Source organism: Saccopteryx leptura, chromosome 2 (genome assembly GCF_036850995.1).
Source record: "Saccopteryx leptura isolate mSacLep1 chromosome 2, mSacLep1_pri_phased_curated, whole genome shotgun sequence".
NCBI lineage: Eukaryota > Metazoa > Chordata > Mammalia > Chiroptera > Emballonuridae > Saccopteryx > Saccopteryx leptura.
In genome coordinates, this window is record NC_089504.1 from 243,502,976 (window position 1) to 243,524,888 (window position 21,913).

The 21,913-nt window shown below is 48.6% G+C and overlaps 1 protein-coding gene across 6 annotated transcripts in view; it reads left to right on the plus strand.

Annotated features, from left to right (window-relative positions):
* Positions 1 to 21,913, plus strand: part of HECTD4 (HECT domain E3 ubiquitin protein ligase 4) — a 194,525-nt gene that overhangs the window by 156,304 nt on the left and 16,308 nt on the right. For 5 of the 6 annotated variants that reach the window (XM_066370863.1, XM_066370868.1, XM_066370866.1 and 2 more), the window contains 12 exons: positions 1,855 to 1,991; positions 3,177 to 3,337; positions 5,325 to 5,506; positions 6,708 to 6,913; positions 7,204 to 7,334; positions 7,614 to 7,819; positions 9,514 to 9,693; positions 11,064 to 12,370; positions 13,317 to 13,524; positions 19,289 to 19,512; positions 19,593 to 19,744; positions 21,575 to 21,681. In XM_066370863.1, coding sequence (XP_066226960.1) covers positions 1,855 to 1,991; positions 3,177 to 3,337; positions 5,325 to 5,506; positions 6,708 to 6,913; positions 7,204 to 7,334; positions 7,614 to 7,819; positions 9,514 to 9,693; positions 11,064 to 12,370; positions 13,317 to 13,524; positions 19,289 to 19,512; positions 19,593 to 19,744; positions 21,575 to 21,681 — 3,201 coding nt within the window. The remainder of the gene's footprint in view (positions 1 to 1,854; positions 1,992 to 3,176; positions 3,338 to 5,324; positions 5,507 to 6,707; positions 6,914 to 7,203; positions 7,335 to 7,613; positions 7,820 to 9,513; positions 9,694 to 11,063; positions 12,371 to 13,316; positions 13,525 to 19,288; positions 19,513 to 19,592; positions 19,745 to 21,574; positions 21,682 to 21,913) is intronic. The other variant, XM_066370864.1, reaches the window with a different exon arrangement.

A 21,913-nucleotide genomic window follows, 5' to 3' on the forward strand; every position in this document is an offset into this window, starting at 1 on the left:
TTGAGTCTTTGGCTTAACTATCCAACTTTGAGCTTCATGGCATGTCAAGTTTGTCCATATTCATAGGAGAGCTGTTCTGTGTATAAACAGCTCAAAATTGCAAAATGTGAATGATACGGTAACTATGACATGTCTGTATTGTATCATATTTGAAGACTATTTGACAAATCTGAAGTTTGAACTTAGGTATTTCAACTTTTGTGCTAAAAAAGTACTGAATTAATATAACAATCATTTTTAAATTTACAATATTATAATCTCAGTTAAGAATTTAACTGAATATAAAGCCCAAATGATTTTGTCTGTGTGTGTGTGTTTGTGTGTGTGTGTGTGTATGTGAGAGAGAGAGAGAGAGAGAGACAGACAGACAGACAGACAGACAGAGGGACAGATAGGGACAGACAGGAGGAGAGAAAGATGAGAAGCATCAATTCTTTGTTGTGGCACCTTCATTGCTTTCTCATATGTGCCTTGATTAGGGGGGCTACAGCAGACTGAGTGACCCCCTTGCTCAAGCCAGTGACCTTGGGCTCAAGCTGGTGAGCCTTGATCAAACCTGATGAGCCCACACTCAAGCTGGCGACCTCGGGTTTTCAAACCTGGGTCCTCTGCATCCCAGTCAGAAACTATCCACTGTGCCACCGCCTGGTCAGACCCAAATGATTTTTATATACTAAAGTGTACCAGTAAGAAATAAAAATCTGTCATGCATTTTGAGGAAATGAAAATATGAAAAATCACAGAAAATAAAATTTAAAACCACTCGTAATTAGACCTTCACAAAATTATTCAAACATCCTGAACAGGAGCAGGAATATATATTTACTTTTCTTTTTCTTTTTTTTTTAATTTTTATTTGAGATCTAATTCAATACCATAAAATTTACCCTTTTAAAGCATTCGATTTAGCAGTTTTTAGTATATTCACAAAGTTGCACAATCATCAAACTATTACCTTTAATTCAAGAGCATTTTCACCTCCCAAAAAGAAATTCTATGCCCTTGCCACTCCCCATTCCCCCTTCCCTTTAACCTCTGGCCACCACTAATCTACTTTCCATCTCTGTAGATTGCCTTCTGGACAGTTCATATAAATGGAATTGTACAACATGTGGTCTTTTGTCTCTGGCTTCTCACATAGCATAATGTTTCAGGTTTCATCCATGTTGTAGTATATGTTGGCACTTCATTCCTTTTCATGGCAAAATAATATTTCATTGTACAGATTGTACCCCATTTTGTTTATCCATTTATCAATTAATGGGCACTTAGGTTGTTTCTACTTTTTGGTTATGAACATTTGTATACAAGTTTTTATGGGGACAGGTGTTTTCATTTTTATATGAGGAGTGGAATTGCTGGGTCATGGTAGTTTATGTTTAACTTTTTGAAGAAATGCCTGATTATTTTCCAAAGTGATTGCACCATTTTACATTTCCACCAGCGATGTATGAGAGTTCTGATTTCTCTACATCCTTGCCAACACTTTCTATTGTCTGTCTCTTTGATTATAGTCATCCAGTGGGTGTGAAGTGGTTCCTCACTGTGGCTTTGACCTGCATTTCCCTAATGACTAAATGATGCTGATAACTTCTCCTGTGTATCTTTTCATTTCTTTTTGGAGAAATGTTCATTCAAATCCTTTGCCCATTTTTAGTTGGCTTTTCTTGATGAATTGTGAGAATTCTTATAGCACTGTTGTGTCGTCTTCCAGACTAAGCTGTGTTCCATTTTGCTATAACTAAACTGAGGGCATTGCTAAATACTGCAAAGATATTTAGAACCCAACATAGAGGTTCCCGAGGTGATGATGGAACTTGCACCTGAAAATACTTCTCCCTCTCCCCTACTCAGGTCTCACAGTAGTGACCCGCTCTCCAGATAGCAATAACGTAGCCAGCAGCACCGTTGGAACTGCTCTGCCAAAATTCGCCATCCGAGGAATGCTGAAAACCTTCGGGCTCCATGGAGTCGTCTTAGACGTGGATTCAGTGAGTGCACAGCCTTTTCTACACTGAGACTTGCATGCCCAGACTCCAAGTACCTTAAAAGTGATTATACAGATGGGTTACTCTTCAAATTAGGGGTAAAGAATCCAAGCTAAGTGCTCTTGTGCCAGGTGATTTCCCTGAGAAGAATCCAAGTCAGGGCTGAGGGATTATAAACTCTCCACTCTCAGTGTGGTCGACCCCTTCAGACCTCCCTCTGCCATTTCTTTCTGCCAGCCATGCTCAAACTGTCCGTGCTTTCTGTCTGCCCAAGCTCCAAGGGGAGATTCTCCCACTGGCTTTGATGAATGGAGTATCTGTCATTGTTGTGATTGTTACAGACACAAGTCACAGAAAGAGTGTTGTGGTTTTAATCACATCATCTCACTGGTCCTCCTAGCTTCAGTTTCCCTGTGTATTAAACTAGATGTTGTTTTCTTCTCCATTTTGGAGGGTCCTCTCAGGGCTCAGCAAGGATTTGGGGCAGGAGAAAAGGAACAGAAAAGAGTGAGTGAAGGGAGAGCTAAAACTTGCTTTTGAGAGTGAGGTCTTGTTTGAAAGCCACGACTCCATGACCCAAAGGTGGCATGAACGTGCTTGCATTTAAGATGTTTCCCATGTCAGAAAAACTGATGAAATAGTGTATAGTTTAAACCTAAGGGTCTCTGACATAGAAGTATCTAGCACCACGTAAGTAAGCTTTAGTATCTATCTAGATAGAGATACTGCTAATGTTAGGTACCATTAACAATTTGAAATGGAAAGTTTCACATCTTGCATGAGCTTCCTTTTTATTTTCTTAGTAATAAAATAGAGCCACCAGACAGATGCCCTACTTTTGCAAGGTAGCAATATCAAAGCAACGAACAGAAAATTTACCTGGCAACAATGTACATTGAACTGTTGCTGAAATAAAGCACTCTTCTTTTTAAATTTCAAACTAATAATTGCATTGAAGCACTTTAATTTATCTGACCAGTAAAAATTTGCCAACTGGTATGAAAAACCTAAATATACTATCAGTACAATACTAACCAGTGGTCTTTGAACTTTTAGACTCAGTGACATGAAACTAGCATTTACTGCTATAAAACTTTGGTTTTATATGTATATACACATGTATTTTAAAACTGGGTGCAAGAAAGTCAGTGCAGAAAAACAAATAGACATTTCCTTTTGCTATTATAGGTAAATGAGTTGGTGCAGGTTGAAACGTACCTCCGCAGTGAGGGTGTGCTGGTCCGCTACTGGTATCCTATTGATATGTTGGAAAGGCCCCCAGCAGGCTACCGAAGGACTGCCACCAATGGACTGGTCACACTGGACAATACCAACCTTCAAATTCACAGGTAAAATGAACCCTTCTTTCTTTTTTGTTCTTTAAATTTATTGATTTTAGAGAGAGAAAGGAAGGGGGAGAGAGAAAAAGAAAAAACATCAATTTGTTGTTCCACTTATTTATGCATTCACTGGTTGAGTTTTATATGTATCCCGACCGGGGATCAAACCTACAACCTTGGTGTATCGGGACAACGCCCTAACCAGCTGAGCTACATAGCCAGGGCCAAGAGCTCTTCTTTCTAGTGGGTCACAGAAATCCACTTCCTCTGTTTTACTGCATGTGCCGTTCATCAATGAGAAGAAAGCTTCCCTTCCAAGCTAGGAGTTGGAGAGAGGGCAGCTAGTAGAGAAAACAGCACCCCTGCAGTGGTAGGGGAGGGAAGTTGTGGGATGCAGGGTGACCTGGCCTGTGGCACAGGCTCTGCTATGAGCTGGAGGAGGTGAAGAGTGAGAAGGTTACAGAGAAAAGCACGTCAAGAAGAGAGAGCTAAGAAGGACATCCAGACGCCGTGTGCGTAGCAGCTTTCTCTCTAAGCTCTGGAAGCATCTTGGTGCCTGCTTTGTGCCCAGCAGTACACGGAGTACTGGGCTGGGGTGCTCTCTAGGGCACAGGTGCCCACTTTCAGTGGGGTAAAGCCTAATGGTCCAGCAAAATTCCCTCACGTGCCCCAGTGAATGACTTCTTTCCGTCTTAACAATTTTTGCAACAACTCAGAGGAAAATATTAAAGTTTCCATAAACTCTTTTTTATGTTCTGCATCCATTAGTATCACATTTTCTCATAGTGTCAGTTTTGAACCAACTTGACTATATCTCAGGCGTTGCCCTTGCTGAACTCCGCTGACATACTGCATCACCCCTCTGGATGGTCGGAAGTTCATTCAACAATGTGATCACAAAGCCGAAATGGCCACACTGTACTGACTGCACTCCGAAAGATACAGGCCAGGATGCATGCTGGGCCACAGTGCACTGCCACGCATGTTCCAGCAGAAAGATGAAACACTGTTCTCTGACCCCATCCACCCACCTGACAATCTAGGTGTGAGGACTGGCCAGTGGCCAGTGTTCACGTGGTGGCTGCACATCCCCATGTCCCAAATACTGTAGAGGCCGAAATCTTCTGGAGCAGCTCCGCAGGTACACCTTGTAGGCATTCCAACAAGAGCTCATCCTCCAGGAAGCTCAGGGCTCTGGCTTCCCACCAGGAATCTCCCTTTGGTCTCCCGAGGCCAGAGGCCGCTTTCTAGATAGGAGTCATTTTCCTTCTGTGCTCAGCAGTAGCTAGGTTAAGATTCTTTCCCAAGAGCTGCAACTCAAAGCGGGACCTGCCTAGTCACTAATGAGCCATTTCAAACCAATTAGTTCATAAATTCATCAAACTAAAAACAGTTTTTCGTATACTCATGAAGTTCTGCACCCATCACCACAGTCGATTGTAGAACCTGTTGATCATCCCAAGGAGAGACCCTGTCCCCATTTGTAGTCCGTGTCCATTCAACCAGCGATGTTTTCTGTTTCCATGGGTTTGCTTAATTCTGGGCAGTCTGTATAAGTGCAGTCAGGCACTCTGTGGCGCTTGTCGCCTTCACTCTGCAGCATGGTTTCCGGGTTCATCCATGTGGTGACATGGGCGGTCAGCACTCCATTTCCTTTGTGTGGCTGGACAGCACTCCCTTGTGCAGATTTACCATTACTCCGGGACTTGTGGGCTGTTTCCACTTTTTGTCTGCTATGGGTAATGCTGCTATGAACATGCATATATAAACTTTTGTGTGGACATATATTTTCATGACTTTTTCCACAGTGACTTTTAAGTTGGGAAAAATCAAACATAACTAGATGTATTTTTTTGCCAAAATGTGAGTCACTAACTTGGAGGACAGAACATGGGACCAGAAAAGAGCATGGTCCCTTCCCTTCGGAGGCCTGTGGCTCAGTGCGCAGGGGCCAGGGCGTCGGCATCCCATGACCTCCCTGCCTTGTTCCCTGCAGAGAGCTGCTACGCTGCGAGGCCGCCCTGGCCCGGCTGTACTGCCGCGTGGCCCTGCTCAACATCTTTGCCCCCAAGCTGCCACACCTGTTCACCCGCCTCTTCCACATCCCTGCCATCCGTGACATCACCCTGGAGCACCTGCAGCTTCTATCCAACCAGCTCCTCGCTCCTCCCCTCCCAGGTAAAGTATGGCCCGGCTGCTAGCGCCGCAGAGTCAGCATGGGTGGGTGGGGATAGTTCTGAGCGCATGTGGACTCCAGGCTGGAGTGTGCTCAGCACTCACTGTCCACGTGAGGGAGGGGAGGGAATGTGTTTAGCACTCACTGTCCACGTGAAGGAGGGGAGTGTGCTCATGCGGCTCCCTCAGACGAGTGCAGACAGCAGCACTGAAGAACTTCAATGGCCTTGGCAGTACTTGCTCACTCTTTGAAAAATGTAATCACTCTTTTGGTCATTAATCTATTAAGCATTCACTGAGCTTCCCAAACTTATTGTGGATCAAGAAAAATTAGGTATTATTTATGAAATCTCGTCGCTGTCCTGTTGCCATAGACATTCCTTTGGGCACTTTAAAGAAAGCAGGATTCTCCTGTTATCATCTCCTCCAAAGCAGACCTGCTGACCACTGAGACTTGAGGCCGGGCTGCTCTGTTTGCCAGCGTCTGCGTGTGCTGCCTCGGGGCTCTGGGCGGGGGCTGCGTGTGGCACAGGCTGCCCTGCTGAGTGTCAGTGGTGAGTCTGCGTAGCCATCCCAAGGCTGAGGGCCCGCTGTGTTCAGCCTGCCTACCTCGACCTCCCAGCAACCAGAATGAGAGCAAGAGGTGAAGGGACGGTGGCACTCTGAGCCTAGAGGACACCTCACAGCTGTGGAGTACCAGTCCGTCTGTGACCTCCACCTGCACCAGTTCACCTCAGCGCTTGGGGTCCACTGCCCCACCCCGAGAACTTAGAAGCTCCAGACAGACCTGGAAGCCTCTAAACTGTTTGTGAAAGCAGCTTTGCCGTGATGACCTGACACTCGTTCTGTACACTCCGCTCCAAGCACCTTACAGCTCCTCGGTGCAGCATGGGGTGGGCTGGGCTGCCTGACAGCTCAGGCGCGCTCAGGGGAGCCCTGATCCCAAGCAGCTTTCTTCTTCTTGGGCCTTCACTTCAGATTTTATTTCAGGGAATAGTTGTGCTGATTGAAAGAAAACAAAATTTAAGGAGCACTGACCTCCTGAATCCCCCAGCCAGGATCAGATTGGTTGCGTCTGTTATCTCAGACATTATGTCCAAGCTGTCCCACCCCGGGTATCTGGACAGTCTGTTCACTGTTGCTGAAAATCCACAGCCATTGGCTGCTGTGGTTCTGGCAAACTTCGGTTCCTCCTTGTCCGCAGACGGCACCATCAGCTCCAGCTCGATCCTCCTGGTCCAGTCTCTGCAGCACTGCGTCCATGCCCAGAACTGCTCAGCCACAGACCTCTTCTACCAGGGCAGCTCCCAGACTGTGAGAGAGTGGCTCAACGTGGCCATCACGCGGACCCTGCACCAGGGCGAGGAGAGCCTTCTGGAGCTGACGAGACAGATCTGCTCTTTCCTGCAGGTAAAAATCTAAAGCTCTAGTATTCCTGATCGCATGTCTCACGAGACATCCTAGAAATGACATTCTTTTTCCCCAAGCCACCCCTTGCCCACCCCGCAACCCTTGCACTGGTCTTCTCTCTTTGACACTACTGCCTTGTCCCGCCTCTAGTATCCTTCCTCTGAAGGACATTCTTGTCCTTCTGAACCTGTGACAACGAGTGGGGGCTCTGCCCTTTGCCAGGGACGGGGAAGGTGGAGAGCTCTCCCGTGTTTAGCCTGGGCCCTTCCTTGTTAAATGTCTCTTTGCAGACAGCACCAGAGCAGTTTCCCTCCGAAGAGTTTCCAGTCTCCGAGTCCAAAGTCAGTATGGATGTTAATTTCCCTGGGGCGGCTTTTGTCGTCGTGTCTTGCAAAGAAAGTCAGTCTGGATTCCGCAAAGAGTAAGTTGTTGCTTCCTCAGTGCTGCGATAGGGAGAGAAAAGTAAAATGGATTCTGGGCAAATTGACAGAAGAAAACTCAAAATGGTTTTTTTTTTCTTTATTGCTTATATTTGAAAATAATTTGCAGTTATAGAAATGAGTCTTTATAAATAACGACCACCTGAAACGGGGTGGGGATGACTTACATGTGCGCAGTCCTCACCCTTTCTCTCCTGACAAAGCGCCTGTGGGCCTCCCTATGAGCGCAGGTTCCCCTCACTCTCATCCCTCCTCCCCAGCTCCTCCCTGTACAAGGCACCGTGGGCACGCGTGCTTGTGTACGGGCTCGGCCACAAGGTCAAGCGGAATGGCCAGCTCAACCTCATCGAGGCTGTCTGTTACCCACGGGACGCATCTCCGGCCAACACTGGGCTCACACCTCCGCCCACCACCAACCAGTACCCTTCTGTGATCCTCTCCACAGACAAGGTCCACATCAGATTGGGTAGGTCCTGCGTCAGCTCGTGTGATAAGAACGGCCTGAAGTCATTCTCTGTTTCCTTCCTTTTAATGATAGAAAGGATTTTATGCCCCGTACCTTGCTGTGTTCCAGTTCCCCATCAGTAAAGAATAGGGTCCTTGGAGCAGTGTATTTTAGATGCAGAAGCAAAAAGCATTGGCTTTCCTGCCTGGGAAAGCCAGGCAGCACTGCCCAGACAGCAGCGGGACCTCCTCCCCTTTTCTAAGTGAGTGCTGGGACAGCTGCACTCTCACTGACCTGACAGAGCAGTCCCATCATTCCGCTGTCATAATCCCAGTGGCCTTTCCTTGCGGTCTCATTAGAACTGGCACCTCGCGGGTGTGATGTGGTCCCTGGGGCATGGGCTTCTGACTGTCTATTCCCTGTCTAAGGGATTAACAGCCTGTGACCAAGGTTTGTCTTGTCTCCCTGCCATTTGCTGTTGAGCCTCAATGGATTTAAGTTTATGTATGGGCTCCATCACTGTAAACTTGGAGGCTGTTGCCAACTGTGCTCTGTGTCCCACACCCGGCTGTTTCTGAGGAGAGCCTAGTCTCAAAAGTCACTGCACTTTCTTGGTATGTTTGACAAGGAAAGACAGACATGTTTTCTAGAGACAATGATAAGGTATAGTTGAACTTTCAGCCCAAAACATGGGCCTTGGCTTCTGCACAGCCCCAGTCCTGGAGGCGTTACATCTGTAGGGAATGAAATGGAAGGACAGCTCTGGCCGGACAGCTCAGTTGGTTAGAGTTTAAATCCAAAGTCCAGAGGTTACGGGTTCGATCCCCAGTCAGGGCGCACACAGGAACAGATCGGTGTTCCTATCTCTCTCTCGCTCTCCCTTTTCCTTCCTCTCTCTCTAAAATCAATTTTAAAACTTTTTTAAAAAAAGAAATGAAAGGATACTTCATAAGCAACTTGGTCATTGCTAAATAACTTTATAATCTTTTTTTATTAGGGTCTGTTTTTTTCATAGTATTTTCCCTGTGCTAGCTGGTTTTGCAACTTTTTATTAAACGCCAAGGATCTCTGTCTTACCTGTCCTTCCCAAGTAAACATCCCTGTGTACACGTTCACCCCAAAGTGCAAGCCAGTCAGCATGGTTCCTTCCAACTTGGCTGGGAGCCCTAGTCTCCAGCCTCAGTCTAACTGGTACTTGCATGGGAGGGATGCAGTGCATGTGAGGGCCGCAGGCCACAGAGTCCTTCTCCTCTCACTGTGGGCAGCTTTGGTCAGACTTGGACCATGGCAATGACAGAAGATAATGAAAGAGAGTCCAAGCCCAAGGTTCTGTTAATTGCCTCTCTCAACCTGATGTAAATGCAATGCTCTGATGGGATTGCAGCCATACCAGGGGGCTGGTATTTCTCCACTCTCCTGGGACTATTCCAGTGAAGCATCTTTTAAAATCCGACTTAGTGTCTCGTGCTGAGTCATCAGGCTGGCTGCTTTCTGACTGAGGAATGTTTGTCCTTCCTGTTCCCGTTGCTTCCATTTGTCCTGTTGTCACACCAGTAACTCGACCCCTTGGAGGATGCCCTGGCTTCTCCTGCCTTCAACAGATGAGTGGCCAGGCTTTCTGGCCCTATTTCTCCACGGACACCTGGGAGGTCTTTTTCTCAGGCTTCGGATGCAGTGCTGCCAATCACAAACCGTCTCCTGGGCCCTTCTCCTAGGAGTGTCTCCACCTCCTGGAGCTGTGCTGGTGTTGCATTCTCTGCCACTGGAGTTCCCACTGGCTGTGGCCTTTGCAGAGCAGCTGCTGTCCTGGAAGTCCGAGGACGGCGAGGGGAAGTCTGAAGATGAGCCTGACACCATCCCGACATCTGTCCTCCTGCAAGTGGTGGAGCTGCTGGGTGAGGCTTACTGTCCCTCCGGATCAGGGCCTGAGGGAGCTGTCTCAGGGCCTGGGAGTGCTGTCTCGGGGCCCAGGGGAGCTGTCCCCGGGGCTTCGGTGGGGAGCTGTCCTGGGGAGGAGCTGGCGAGGTGGGCAAGGGAGTGAGCACAGGTCACCCAGGCAGGGACAGCCCCTCTCAGGTTACCGTCATTGAAGTGGGCTTGGGGAACTGAGTGTAAGGTGTAGTCTAGTCTTCCATATCCACGATCTGCTGGGATTTCCAGTATTTTGAGGCGGTAGCAACTAACCATGACAGGAAGATTAGTTGTATCTCTTTTACTTTAAAACATAAATCTATATCATTATCATAAGTTTGGAGATTAAAGGTGTTGTCCTCTGTGAATGGCTGTGAGCTCCCATGTCCCATGACAACCATGAATTTATTTCCAGTTATAATTATCAAACAGCATCACCCCTGAGAGCAGGGAACTGAGTCCCTTCCTTTGTAGGTGCTGGGCTTACTTGGAGATTTCTGGTAAGTCCACCAGACCTGGCCCTTGGGAACCACTGTCTGTAACACAGCTGTGTGATGAAATACACATCTATCACAAAGGGGACCTTGGTATAAATTTGCAGTCCATCTTGTTCAACCTTCGGCATTCTCATGCCACCTTTGTGACTTCTGTCATGTCTGCAAATCATGCCTTTTGGTGTTTAATTGTTGTTATGATAGTCACCTCCTTTCTCCTTTTTTTAAACTTTAATTTTAAAGAAAACTTGATGTTGTTACTTTAAATGGAAAATTAGTGTCCCTTGCCATACATAATGAGAAGATAACTATAAAAATAGAAAGATAAGTAGTTACTTTATGAAATCTTGTCAGAGGATCTGGTCTGGGCCCACTCCCTGTTCCGAGTACCTCTTGTTGACCAAAGCAGGACTAAAGGAAGGTTTCTAAAGGGATGATTTTTCAGTGTGTTTCTGTGCTTTGGGGTAAAATTGGATCATGTGCCCCCAGTGGTGAACATCCCAGGAGTAGGAAACATTGTTTTAGTGACTTGTCACCAATCAGCCCCGATACCCTTATGAGAAAGAAAGTAAGGAGTCCAGGCCTCCACTATAGACGCCAGCTCCAGGCGGTCGCTGTGCCACAGGGGTTAAGGTCCTGGGCTCTGAGCAGCCTGCTCAGCTCTTCCTCAGGTAGCTGTGACCTTGGGCAAGACCTTTAGCTCTGCGACCCTCTGAATCTTCGCCTATGCGATGGGAGCGAACACTGCAGTGCTTGTCTCAGGGCTCCCGTGAGGGTTGAGTCCACTGAAGTGCTTAGAAAGCACCTAGTACACACTGAGCATCCCATGAGTGATTGCCACTGCTTTGTCTCTGCTTCAGGAAACTTCCTGTGGACCACAGACATGGCTGCCTGCGTGAAGGAGCTCGTGTTCCACCTGCTGGCAGAGCTGCTGCGCACAGTGCACGCCCTGGAGCAGAGGAAGCACCCCGTCGGCCTGTCCTCATCCATCGCCCTGCAGCTGAACCCCTGTCTGGCCATGCTTATGGCCCTGCAGTCAGAGCTCCATAAGCTGTATGACGAGGAGACCCAGAGTTGGGTCTCAGGCAGTGCCTGTGGGGGCGCAGGGGCAGTGGCAGCTACCGACCAGGGCCGGTTCTCTACGTATTTCCATGCTCTCATGGAAGGTTGCCTGGCAGTGGCCGAAGTGACCCTACCTACCAACATGAGTGTCACGGCTAGTGGAGTGACCTCAGCAACTGCCCCGAACCTCAGTGACTCGTCCTCATCCTCATCGTCCTCCCCAGGACAGACACCGCAGAGCCCCAGCCTCCTGTCTAAGAGGAAGAAAGTCAAGATGAAGCGGGAAAAGGCCTCCTCCTCTGGGAAGCGCCAGTCCTCCCGCTCCGGGGACTCCGACCCCACCATGCTCAGTATCGGGGGCAGCAAACCTGAGGACATGCTATGGTTCCATCGAGCACTCACCTTGCTCATCATTCTCCGGCACCTGACCAAGAAGGACCCGCAGGGCCTGGGTGTGACAAGTGACGCCATCGCCGACGCCTGCCAGGCCCTGGTGGGCCCCACCGCCCACAGCCGCTTGTTGGTGATCTCTGGCATCCCCACCCACCTGGACGAGAGCATCGTCAGAGGGGCCATCCGTAAAGCCTGCAATGCCCACGGCGGGGTCTTCAAAGACGAGATCTACATTCCCCTGCAGGACGAAGACCCCAAGAAGCCAAAAGATAAGGCCGAGGGCAGTGATGGGAAAGCTGAGCAGGAGAAGACCCTCAGCTTCCCCAGCACGGACAGCTTGGAAGTCAGCACGTCCAGCAGCCTGACCCCCGCCATGAGCGTCAGTGCATCCGCCTCCACCAGTCAGGCCTCCATCTGCAGCTCCCAGGGCGTCTCGCAAACAGTCAGCGACCTATCTGTGGACCCGCTGCCCTCGGGCCTCGAGCTGCCTCTTCCCCCAGGCCTGTTGGAGCCCCACGTGGTGTCCAGCCAGGAGAGCCTGGACATCTCCCTGTGCAGCACCGGCAGCCTGGGCAGCCTGGGCAGCCTGGGGGAGCCGCTGGACAATGCGGAGACAGCCTCAGTGGTGGACGTGGGCTCCATGTACACCGTCACGTCCCTGGACAACCAGCCCCTGGTGGCGCGCCCCATCAAGGGCTTCGCGGTCGTGGAGGTAAATGCACCCACACCTTGGCAACTACTAAAATCACCATCACTTTGACTACCGCATGCCACTTAAAGCATCCAGTGTTATTTCCTAGGGATTTCCTAATAGGTGCCACTCGGGCACTTAGGGGCTCCCCGAGGCAGCTTGTGGAAACAGCAGTGATTTGTTGTGCTGATTATCTGAATTTGAGGTCACAGCTCTAAGAGTGCTATCAAGTCTGACTTCAGGCAATAAACGCAGCTTATGGCTGGGTGGGAGGAGGCAGAGGGGCCCGAAGGGCAGGCTTTTCCCAGTGGGTGGGTTCTATCGAGGGCATTCCAACTCAGTTACACCAGCATCTTTCTGAGGGGCTTCGGGTTGTTGTCAACGTTGCTGCACAGGAAGGATCTTCCTGGAGCAGTGACAAAGGGCACTTACCAGTGTTCCAGGTGATGCTAAGTTTCAGATGATGCACATGTGGCTGGGTTACATTTTTACTTCAAGATCCCATCTGTTTCTTGGGCCTCCTTACTTAGAAATCCTGCATCCTATGACTTCCTGCATCCCTGTGTGACGGGATTCAGGCTTGGAGTGACATCTGCGCTCCCCTCACCAAGTGTGGGAATGCATTGGCACGACCTTGCCGGCTTCGAAAGGGGCTCAAGGTCCAGCTGTCGGTCCCCTCCTCAGATCGCGCCTTTAACCTCGCTGCCTTCTTCCTGGGGACTTCTCTGAGCCCAGCAAGGACTTCAGTCTCTTGGGCTTTGGGGTAAAGGCACCGACCTGCCCAGGGTTTAGCGACAGATTCCCAGCTGAGCTGTTTCCCTGAAAGTAACTTCTGTTGGTACGTGGGTGAGGTGTGCCCAGAGGGCAGGTGGCCAGTGCAGATAACAGCATCCCTAGGGGAGGCCATAGGTGTTGAAGGAGAGGTCACGCTCTATTCCAAACATGAGCCATTTCTCTGTTTCCACAGATACGATCCCGAGCCAAAATCGAGAAAATTCGAGCAAGTTTATTTAACAATAATGACTTGATAGGTTTGTCAAGTTTGGATGGTGAAGACGAACTGATGGAAATGTCAACGGAAGAGATTCTCACTGTGTCTGTAGTAAATCAGAGTTTGTTTGATACTCAGGGGAGCCCAGGGTTAGAAGATTATTTCAATGATAAGTCCATTAAAGGTGGGTTAAGTTTTTTGATTAATAGACTTTTTTTGAGCAGTTTTAACCCTTTGAGTAGTACGAACGTTCATGTACATCCTCGTGCCTCCTGACCATCCAGAGTACAATCGTACAAAAATTTTTATTTTAAAAATGTGTAAGGCACCTGACCAGGCGGTGGCGCAGTGTATAGAGCGTTGGACTGCAATGCGGAGGACCCAGGTTCGAGACCCCGAGGTTGCCATCTTGAGCGTGGGCTCATCTGGTTTGAACAAAGCTCACCAGCTTGGACCCAAGGTCGCTGGCTGGAGCAAGGGGCTACACGGTCTGCTGAAGGCCCCGTGGTCAAGGCACATATGAGAAAGCAATCAATGAACAACTAAGGTGTCGCAATGCGCAATGAAAAACTAATGATTGATGCTTCTCATCTCTCCTTTCCTGTCTGTCTGCCCCTGTCTATTCCTCTCTCTGACTCTCTGTCTCTGAAAAAAAAGAAATGTGTAAGGCAGGGGTCCCCAAACTTTTTACACAGGCGGCCAGTTCACTGTCCCTCAGACCGTTGGAGGGCTGGACTATAAAAAAACTATGAACAAATCCCTATGCACACTGCACATATCTTATTTTAAAGTAGAAAAACAAAATGGGAACAAATACAATATTTAAAATAAAGAACAAGTAAATTTAAATAAACAAACTGACCAGTATTTCAATGGGAACTATGCTCCTCTCACTGACCACCAATGAAAGAGGTGCCCCTTCTGGAAGTGCGGTGGGGGCTGGATAAATGGCCTCAGGGGGCCGCATGCGGCCCGTGGGCCGTAGTTTGGGGACCTCTGGTGTAAGGCATCATTAAAAAAAGGCAAATGTTTGTTCTTCTTGTTTCCATAAATTGATTATCAAATAAGCATGATTTTAAATTAATAAAACTGGAACTGGAACTAATTTTATTTTTTGGAAAAAAACTCACTCTTGGGGCTCAGCGAGCATGAAGAAACTCACTACTCAAAAGTTTAAATTTACAGGAAAAATGGAATAAAAAGTATTGCCCTCTCACTCCCCATTTCCTGTATTTGTAACATCTTATAAAGGAACTCCGAGGCACCCTGGGTTTGCAGGTGTAAGGAGTGACTTGGGTGCTGGGGGACAGGGCAGAGGGTTGTCGCTTGGCTGACAAGATTCATTGTATGTATCTTCACCTGACGTAGGAGAACACTCCTGCCCTGTCCCAGCTGTCAGGGCTGGCGTGGTCTTGGGCAGGGACCACCAGGAGTGGCTCTGCCACTGCCAGCTTCAGACTAGAACATGGGTTTGCATTCAAGTCGTATTTTTCTCTTTATCTAGCCAGGCTTCCCCTTGTTCAGGTTCAAATGCGTTTATTTTGTTCTGTCCTGCAGGGATAGAATGGGCTATGTTCATTGCTGGTAATCGTTTGGTCACGTGGTTGAAATCAGTGAATGCCTCACCTTTTAAACCTAACTGTTGGGGAAGAAACAAACGGTCCCAGCTCCTTCTCCACAAAGCCCCCCTTTGTCACTGCAGCGCTCCCGTGTGGTGGTGCCTGGCGGGCCTGCCACTTGTCTTGCTGTGACAGGAGAGGGCACCTGCAGCGCCAGCCACACAGCTTCCCTGCAGAAGTGGCAGTGATTGCTTGTTTTTTGTTTTGTAATTGTAATTGTGTTCTCATTTTTATTTTATACTAGTCTCTCAACTTCTAATCCCTGTTCTTTTTTCTAAATCTTTATTATTGTTTGAAATTTCATAAGAGGGTTGTTGAGTTTATTTTGGGTTTTGTATACAAGAATGTGATAATCCTGAGTATGGGTTTTGTTGTTACTATTTCAAATTTTTATTCCCAATCATGAAGTTTTAAAATGTTCCCTCAGCGCTGGGACTAGGGTGAGATGAGGCTCCAAAAAAAATTAATAATCTAGATAAATAACATTTTAATGAAATATTTATACAAGTCAAAATTAATGCATGATCAACAAAATGTTAACGTTTTATTTACTGTTTTTTTTATTGTTGTTGTTGTTGTTTTTGTATTTTTCTGAAGTTGGAAACGGGGAGGCAGCCAGACAGATTCCCACATGCGCCCGACCGGGATCCACTTGGCATGCCCACCAGGGGGCGATGCTCTGCCCATCTGGGGCGTTGCTCTGTTGCAACCAGAGCCATTCTAGTGCCTGAGGCAGAGGCCACAGAGCCATCCTCAGCGCCCAGGCCAACTTTGCTCCAATGGAACCTTGGCTGTGGGAGGGGGAGAGAGAGAGAGGAAGGAGAGGGGAAGGGGTGGAGAAGCAGATGGGCGCTTCTCCTGTGTACCCTGGCCGGGAATCGAACCTGGGACTCCTGCATGCCAGGCCGATGCTTTACCACTGAGCCAACCGGCCAGGGCCTTGTTAATGTTTTAAATAAAGGTAAGATCAATATTAGTGATTTTTGATTTTTTTCCTTTTATTAGGCTTTAATATGGCTTAGCACAGACTTAATATTTTGCTCATCATAAGTTTTTTTTTTTATGTGCCTTGACCACGGGCCTTCAGCAGACCGAGTAACCCGTTGCTTGAGCCAGTGACATTGGGCTCAAGCTGGTGAGATTTTGCTCAAACCAGATGAGCCTTCACTCAAGCTGGAGACCTCGGGGTCTCGAACCTGGGTCTTCTGCATCCCAGTCCGACGCTCTATCCCCTGCGCCACCGCCTGGTCAGGCTCATCATGAGTTTTATTTATTAATTTTAATTTTTTAAAATACTATGTGAAAACGTGTACCTTGCTCACTGAGCTATTGAGTTTGACGCGGGGCGGGGGGATGCCTCGCTCTCGTTGTCCGCTGTGGTCCTGTTCCCAGTTAGTAGGTATTTTGCCCCCTGGCTGCCCACGTGGGCAGTGTCAGACCTGTGAGAAACCTGAGGTCTTTTTCTGCCATAATTAGTGCTTTTCCAGTCTTGTCGTATTTTAAATCTGAATTGTTTGAATTCTAGTTCCTGATTCTGTTAGAGTCAAACCTTCCACATAAGGGACTCAGTCTTTGGTAGTGTATTTGCTACACACGTGTTGCTCTTTTTTTTTTTTTTTTTTTTTTTTTTTTTGTATTTTTCTGAAGTTGGAAACGGGGAGGCAGCCAGACAGACTCCCGCATACGCCCGACCGGGATCCACCCGGCACACCCACCAGGGGATGATGCTCTGCCCATCCGGGGCTTGCTCTGTTGCAACCAGAGCCATTCCAGCGCCCGAGGCAGAGGCCACAGAGCCATCCTCAGCGCCCAGGCCAACTTTGCTCCAATGGAACCTTGGCTGTGGGAGGGGGAGAGAGAGAGAGGAAGGAGAGGGGAAGGGGTGGAGAAGCAGATGGGCGCTTCTCCTGTGTACCCTGGCCGGGAATCGAACCTGGGACTCCTGCATGCCAGGCCGATGCTTTACCACTGAGCCAACCGGCCAGGGCCTTGTTAATGTTTTAAATAAAGGTAAGATCAATATTAGTGATTTTTGATTTTTTTCCTTTTATTAGGCTTTAATATGGCCATCTTTGCTCCAATGGAGCCCTGGCTGCGGGAGGGGAAGAGAGACAGAGAGGAAGGAGAGGGGGAGGGGTGGAGAAGTGAATGGGCGCCTCTCCTGTGTGCCCTGGCCGGGGATCAAACCTGGGACTCCCGCATGCCAGGCCAACGCTCCACCACTGAGCCAACCAGCCAGGGCCTGCTCTATCTTCTTTAAGCTGTGGTTCTGCTAAGTCACCTGTCCCCCAACCTCAGCCCGGATGCCTGCATGGCCTTTGTGCTGTGGCTGTCCTAGCAGGGCCTGACCTGTGAGTGGCTCTGTGTGTCACACCCGCAGAGAGGAAGGATGAGGACACAGGGCAGGAAGGAAAAGTCAATCAGCCCCTCAGAAGGGCCCCCTGGCCATGGGAGCCAATCAGAGAGGTCCCTGCAGGAAGGGGGAGAGTACCTTCTGCAGCACCTATTTGGGGATCAGAAAAAATAAGCATTTTCTCTGTGCTCATGGACAATTTTCTTACATCAGAAGACTCTTTTCACTTGCTCATTGTGTCAGGGTTTTTTTTGTTTTGTTTTGTTTTGTTTTGTTTTGTATTTCTCTGAAGCTAGAAACGGGGAGAGACAGTCAGACAGACTCCTGCATGCGCCCGACCGGGATCCACGCGGCACGCCCACCAGGGGGCGATGCTCTGCCCCTCTGGGGCGTCGCTCTGTTGCGACCAGAGCCACTCTAGCACCTGGGGCAGAGGCCAAGGGGCCATCCCCAGCGCCCAGGCCATCTTTGCTCCAATGGAGCTTCGCTGCGGGAGGGGAAGAGAGAGACAGAGAGGAAGGAGAGGGGGAGGGGTGGAGAAGCAGATGGGCGCTTCTCCTGTGTGCCCTGGCCAGGAATCGAACCCGGGACTTCTGCATGCTGGGCCGACACTCTACCACTGAGCCAACCGGCCAGGGCTCATTGTGTCAGTTTTGAAACATGTTCTCTAATAAGTTATAACTGTTTAACAGCTTGAACTTTGCCTGACCGGTGATAGTGCGGTGGATAGATTATTGATCTGGGACGCTGAGGTTACAGGTTCAAAACCCCGAGGTCTCCAGCTCCAGCACAGACTCTCCAGCTTGAGTGCAGGGTTGCTGGCTTGAGCGTGGGATTATCAAAATGATCCCAAGGTCGCTGGCTTGAGCCCAAAGTTCGCTGGCTTAAGCATGGGGGTCACTGGCTTGGTTTGAGACCCCGGTCAAGACACGTATGAGAAAGTCAGTGAACAACTAAAGTGACACAACTACAAGTTGATGCTTCCTGTCTCTCTCAAAACAAACAAACAAGCAAACAAACCAGCTTGTACTTTACACTAAAAATATTTGCAGGTTCTGTGTCCTTTTGTTCCTTTGGGACTATCCATCACAAATATGCTCTTTCAGTTACGGTAGGTTAAAATGCCGTAATAAGTAGACCCAAGAGTTCAGTGGCTCAAATCCAGTAGAAGTATGTCCTGCACATGTGAGAGTCCAGGCTGAATGCTGAGGTCTGCCACCCCCGGGTTTGTCATGCTGGGCAGCCAGGGGAGGGGACCAGCGCAGAGGAAGTGGCCTGGCTTAGGGGTGGCTAACATCCCAGGTGTCAGGGCCACACCCTGCAGCAGAGAAAGCTGATGTGTAACTGAGATGTGTGCCCCAGAGGGGAAAGAAGGCTTTGGTGAACAGCTCCTAGTCACCACTAAGTATCTGATACCCACTTTTAAAAGTGAACTGTTGACCTGAGGTGGCGCAGTGGATAAAGCGTTGACCTGGAAATGCTGAGGTCGCCGGTTCGAAACCCTGGGCTTGCCTGATCAAGGCACAAATGGGAGTTGATACTTCCAGCTCCTCCCCCCCTTCTGTCTCTCCTCTGTCTCTCCCTCTCCTCTGTCTCTCCCTCTCTTCTCTAAAAAAATGAAAAAAAAAAATAAATAAATAAAAATAAACATGCTGACAGCGAACAGTAAGCCTTTAAAAAATATTTAGCCTGACCTGTGGTGGCGCAGTGGGATAAAGCGTCGACCTGGAACACTGAGGTCGCCGGTTCGAAACCTTGGGCTTGCCTGGTCAAGGCACATATGGGAGTTGATGCTTCCTGCTCCTCCCCCTTCTCTCTCTCTCTGTCTCTCTCTCTCACTCCTCTCTCTCTAAAAAAAAAAAAAAAAAAAATCAATAAAAGTGAACTGTTTATGAACAATAAGTAAAATGCTGCCAAGCTAACCGGACATAGCATGCTCACAGCAGAACTGTCTTCCTTCCCCCATTCCATGACAGGTGAGAAGCTGGTACCCGGGGCCAGAGAGGTGCTGACGGAGATATTTAAGAGCTGTGCCCATTCCGAGCAGATGCTGAGCCTGACTCCGGCAAAGCCCATCAAAGTGTCTGACATTTATCTTAGCAAAGAGCAGATCAACTCCCAGACACCTGGCAACCTCCTCCATGTCTTCTTCACCAATGTCCGGCCCCCCAAGAAGGTGCTGGAGGATCAGCTCACCCAGGTAGCTGCCCTACCCCTGTGCTATGCCTTTGGCATGTCCTGGATGGAGCCTGAAGCCCCTCCCCCTTTGCCACTCCCCAGATCCTGAGGAAGTACGGTGTGCCCAAGCCCAAGTTCGACAAGAGCAAGTACAGCAAAGCCGGGAAGGAGCAGCACCCTGTAAAGGTGGTGAGCACCAAGCGGCCCATCACCAAGCCTCCCGCCAAGGACAAGGCTGTGCTCAACAGCGTCAGGTAGGCCTCTTCACAGCTCAAAAGATGGGCTGGGCAGGGGGCCATGGGGCCATCTCCTAGAAGGTTCCTAGGGGGCCAGACATCTTAGCTCTTCTCTGCTGCTGGTCCTTTCAGTCCTTGGCTGGGCAGCTGATAGCACATTTTATTTTATTCACAAGGATGGTAAAACCTGGACCACATAGACTGGGCAGCAGACCTGTCCAAATCAATAAAACATCTAAGATATACAGACTTGTTTAAAAATTCTGCCTTATGTTAGCCTCACAAATAATATGTACTATTATAGAAAGACTATAAAATAAGTATATGTATATTGAAAAAAATTGCCTGACCTGTGGTGGTGCAGTGGATAAAGTGTTGACCTGGAATGCTGAGGTCACCGGTTTGAAACCCTGGGCTTGCCTGCTGAAGGCACATGTGGGAGTTGATGCTTCCTGTTCCTCTGCCCCTTCTCTCTCTCTCTCCAAAATGAATAAAATCTTAAGAAAGAATGGAAAAATATTGAACTACCCAACACATAGCAACTACTAATGTGTAAGTGCATAACATTGTGTTTATGCATATGCAATCTTTTCTTAAACTTTAAATGACTGAAAATTCATGGTACAAAATTTAAAAATATGGGCAGTGAAAGCCTCTCTTCTTTCCATCCCCTTCAAGCCTAGTGGTTTCCCTCCCTGAGACAGCCAGTGTCACTTAGGTAGCCTTCCCAAACCCTCCCATTACACACGAGCAGATGCACACACACCTGACGGTGCAGGCTGGGCACACCACTATCTCCTTGCTCTTGCCATTTGCTGCTGCTCTTGCACAGGGAGAACTTCCTCCTTACTTTTTTTTTTCTTTTCCCGAGTTAGAAGCAGGGAGGCAGTCAGACTCCCACATGTGCCCCAACCGGGATTCACCCTGCATGCCCACCAGGGGGTGATGCTCGGCCCCTCTGGGGCATTGCTCCGCTGCAATTGGAGCCATTCTAGCGCCTGAGGCAGAGGCCATGGAGTTGGCCAACTTTGCTCCAATGAAGCCTTGGCTGTAGGAGGGGAAGAGAGAGACAGAAAGGAAGGAAAGGAGAAAGGGTAGAGAAGCAGATGGGTACTTCTGTGTGCCCTGGCCGGGAATCAAACCCAGGACTTCCACATGCTGGGCCGATGCTCTACTGTTGAGCCAACTGGCCAGGGTCCCTCTTTACTTTTTTTAATAGTGATGTACTATTCCATGGGGACATGCTCACAGATTCAATAGAATATTCTTTAGCTGGTGGCCCATAACTCTCGAGTACTCGTAACTGAAACTCTGACAGCAAAGTGCAACCTAGCAAGAGTCTAGCAGAATTGTTAAAATAGTCAGAAAAACAAGGGGTCTTTTTAATGATGCCTTTAAATCTGTGCTGTCTAATAGAACTTTCTGAGGTTAGAAATCTCTGCAGTTTCTAAGCGTATGCTATTCAAGACAATAGCCACTAGCCATACATGAGCACTTGAAATGTGGTGGGTACAGCCAAGGAACTGAATTTGTAATTTTATTTTAATAATTTAAACTTAAGTAACTACATCTGCCTAGTGGTTTATTCTTGGACAGTGCATCTCTGAAGTCTATAGAAAGAATGTTTTGAAAAGCGTTGCTTTGTTATTTTTTACATCTGACAACATCATTTGTCCTGATAATTTACTCGGTAAACCTTTCTGGATCCAAACAAAGCTGAGCTTGAGCCAGCCCGGTGTGAATCCTACGCCTGAGCTTGGGGTGTAAACTAAGGCACAGGGGGGTCTGGCTCCTCTGTCAGGAGGACCGGTGGCCATGGCAGCTCTGATGGCAGTTCTTGGTCCACAGCAGGACCGCCTTAAGTGAGAAGAAGCCAACCATGAAGCCCAAGTCCCCAGAAAAGAGCAAGCCAGATGAGAAGGACCCAGAAAAGTCCCCCACCAAAAAGCAAGAAGGTGAGTAAGCAGCACGGGGCCAATGCAGGCGAGGAGTGGCTTCCACTCTCACCTGGCTGGACACCCTTGGGCCTTTAGTTTAGGCAGCTGCCGCATTGCCACAGACACTGGGCAACATACCTGCCCGGTGCAGGCCAGCACCCCAGGGTGCTGTCTTTGATGGCCTTGAACTTGAGGAGGTTAAAACAGCAGCTCCAGAAATACCACACCCCCAAGGAGACGATGAGATGAC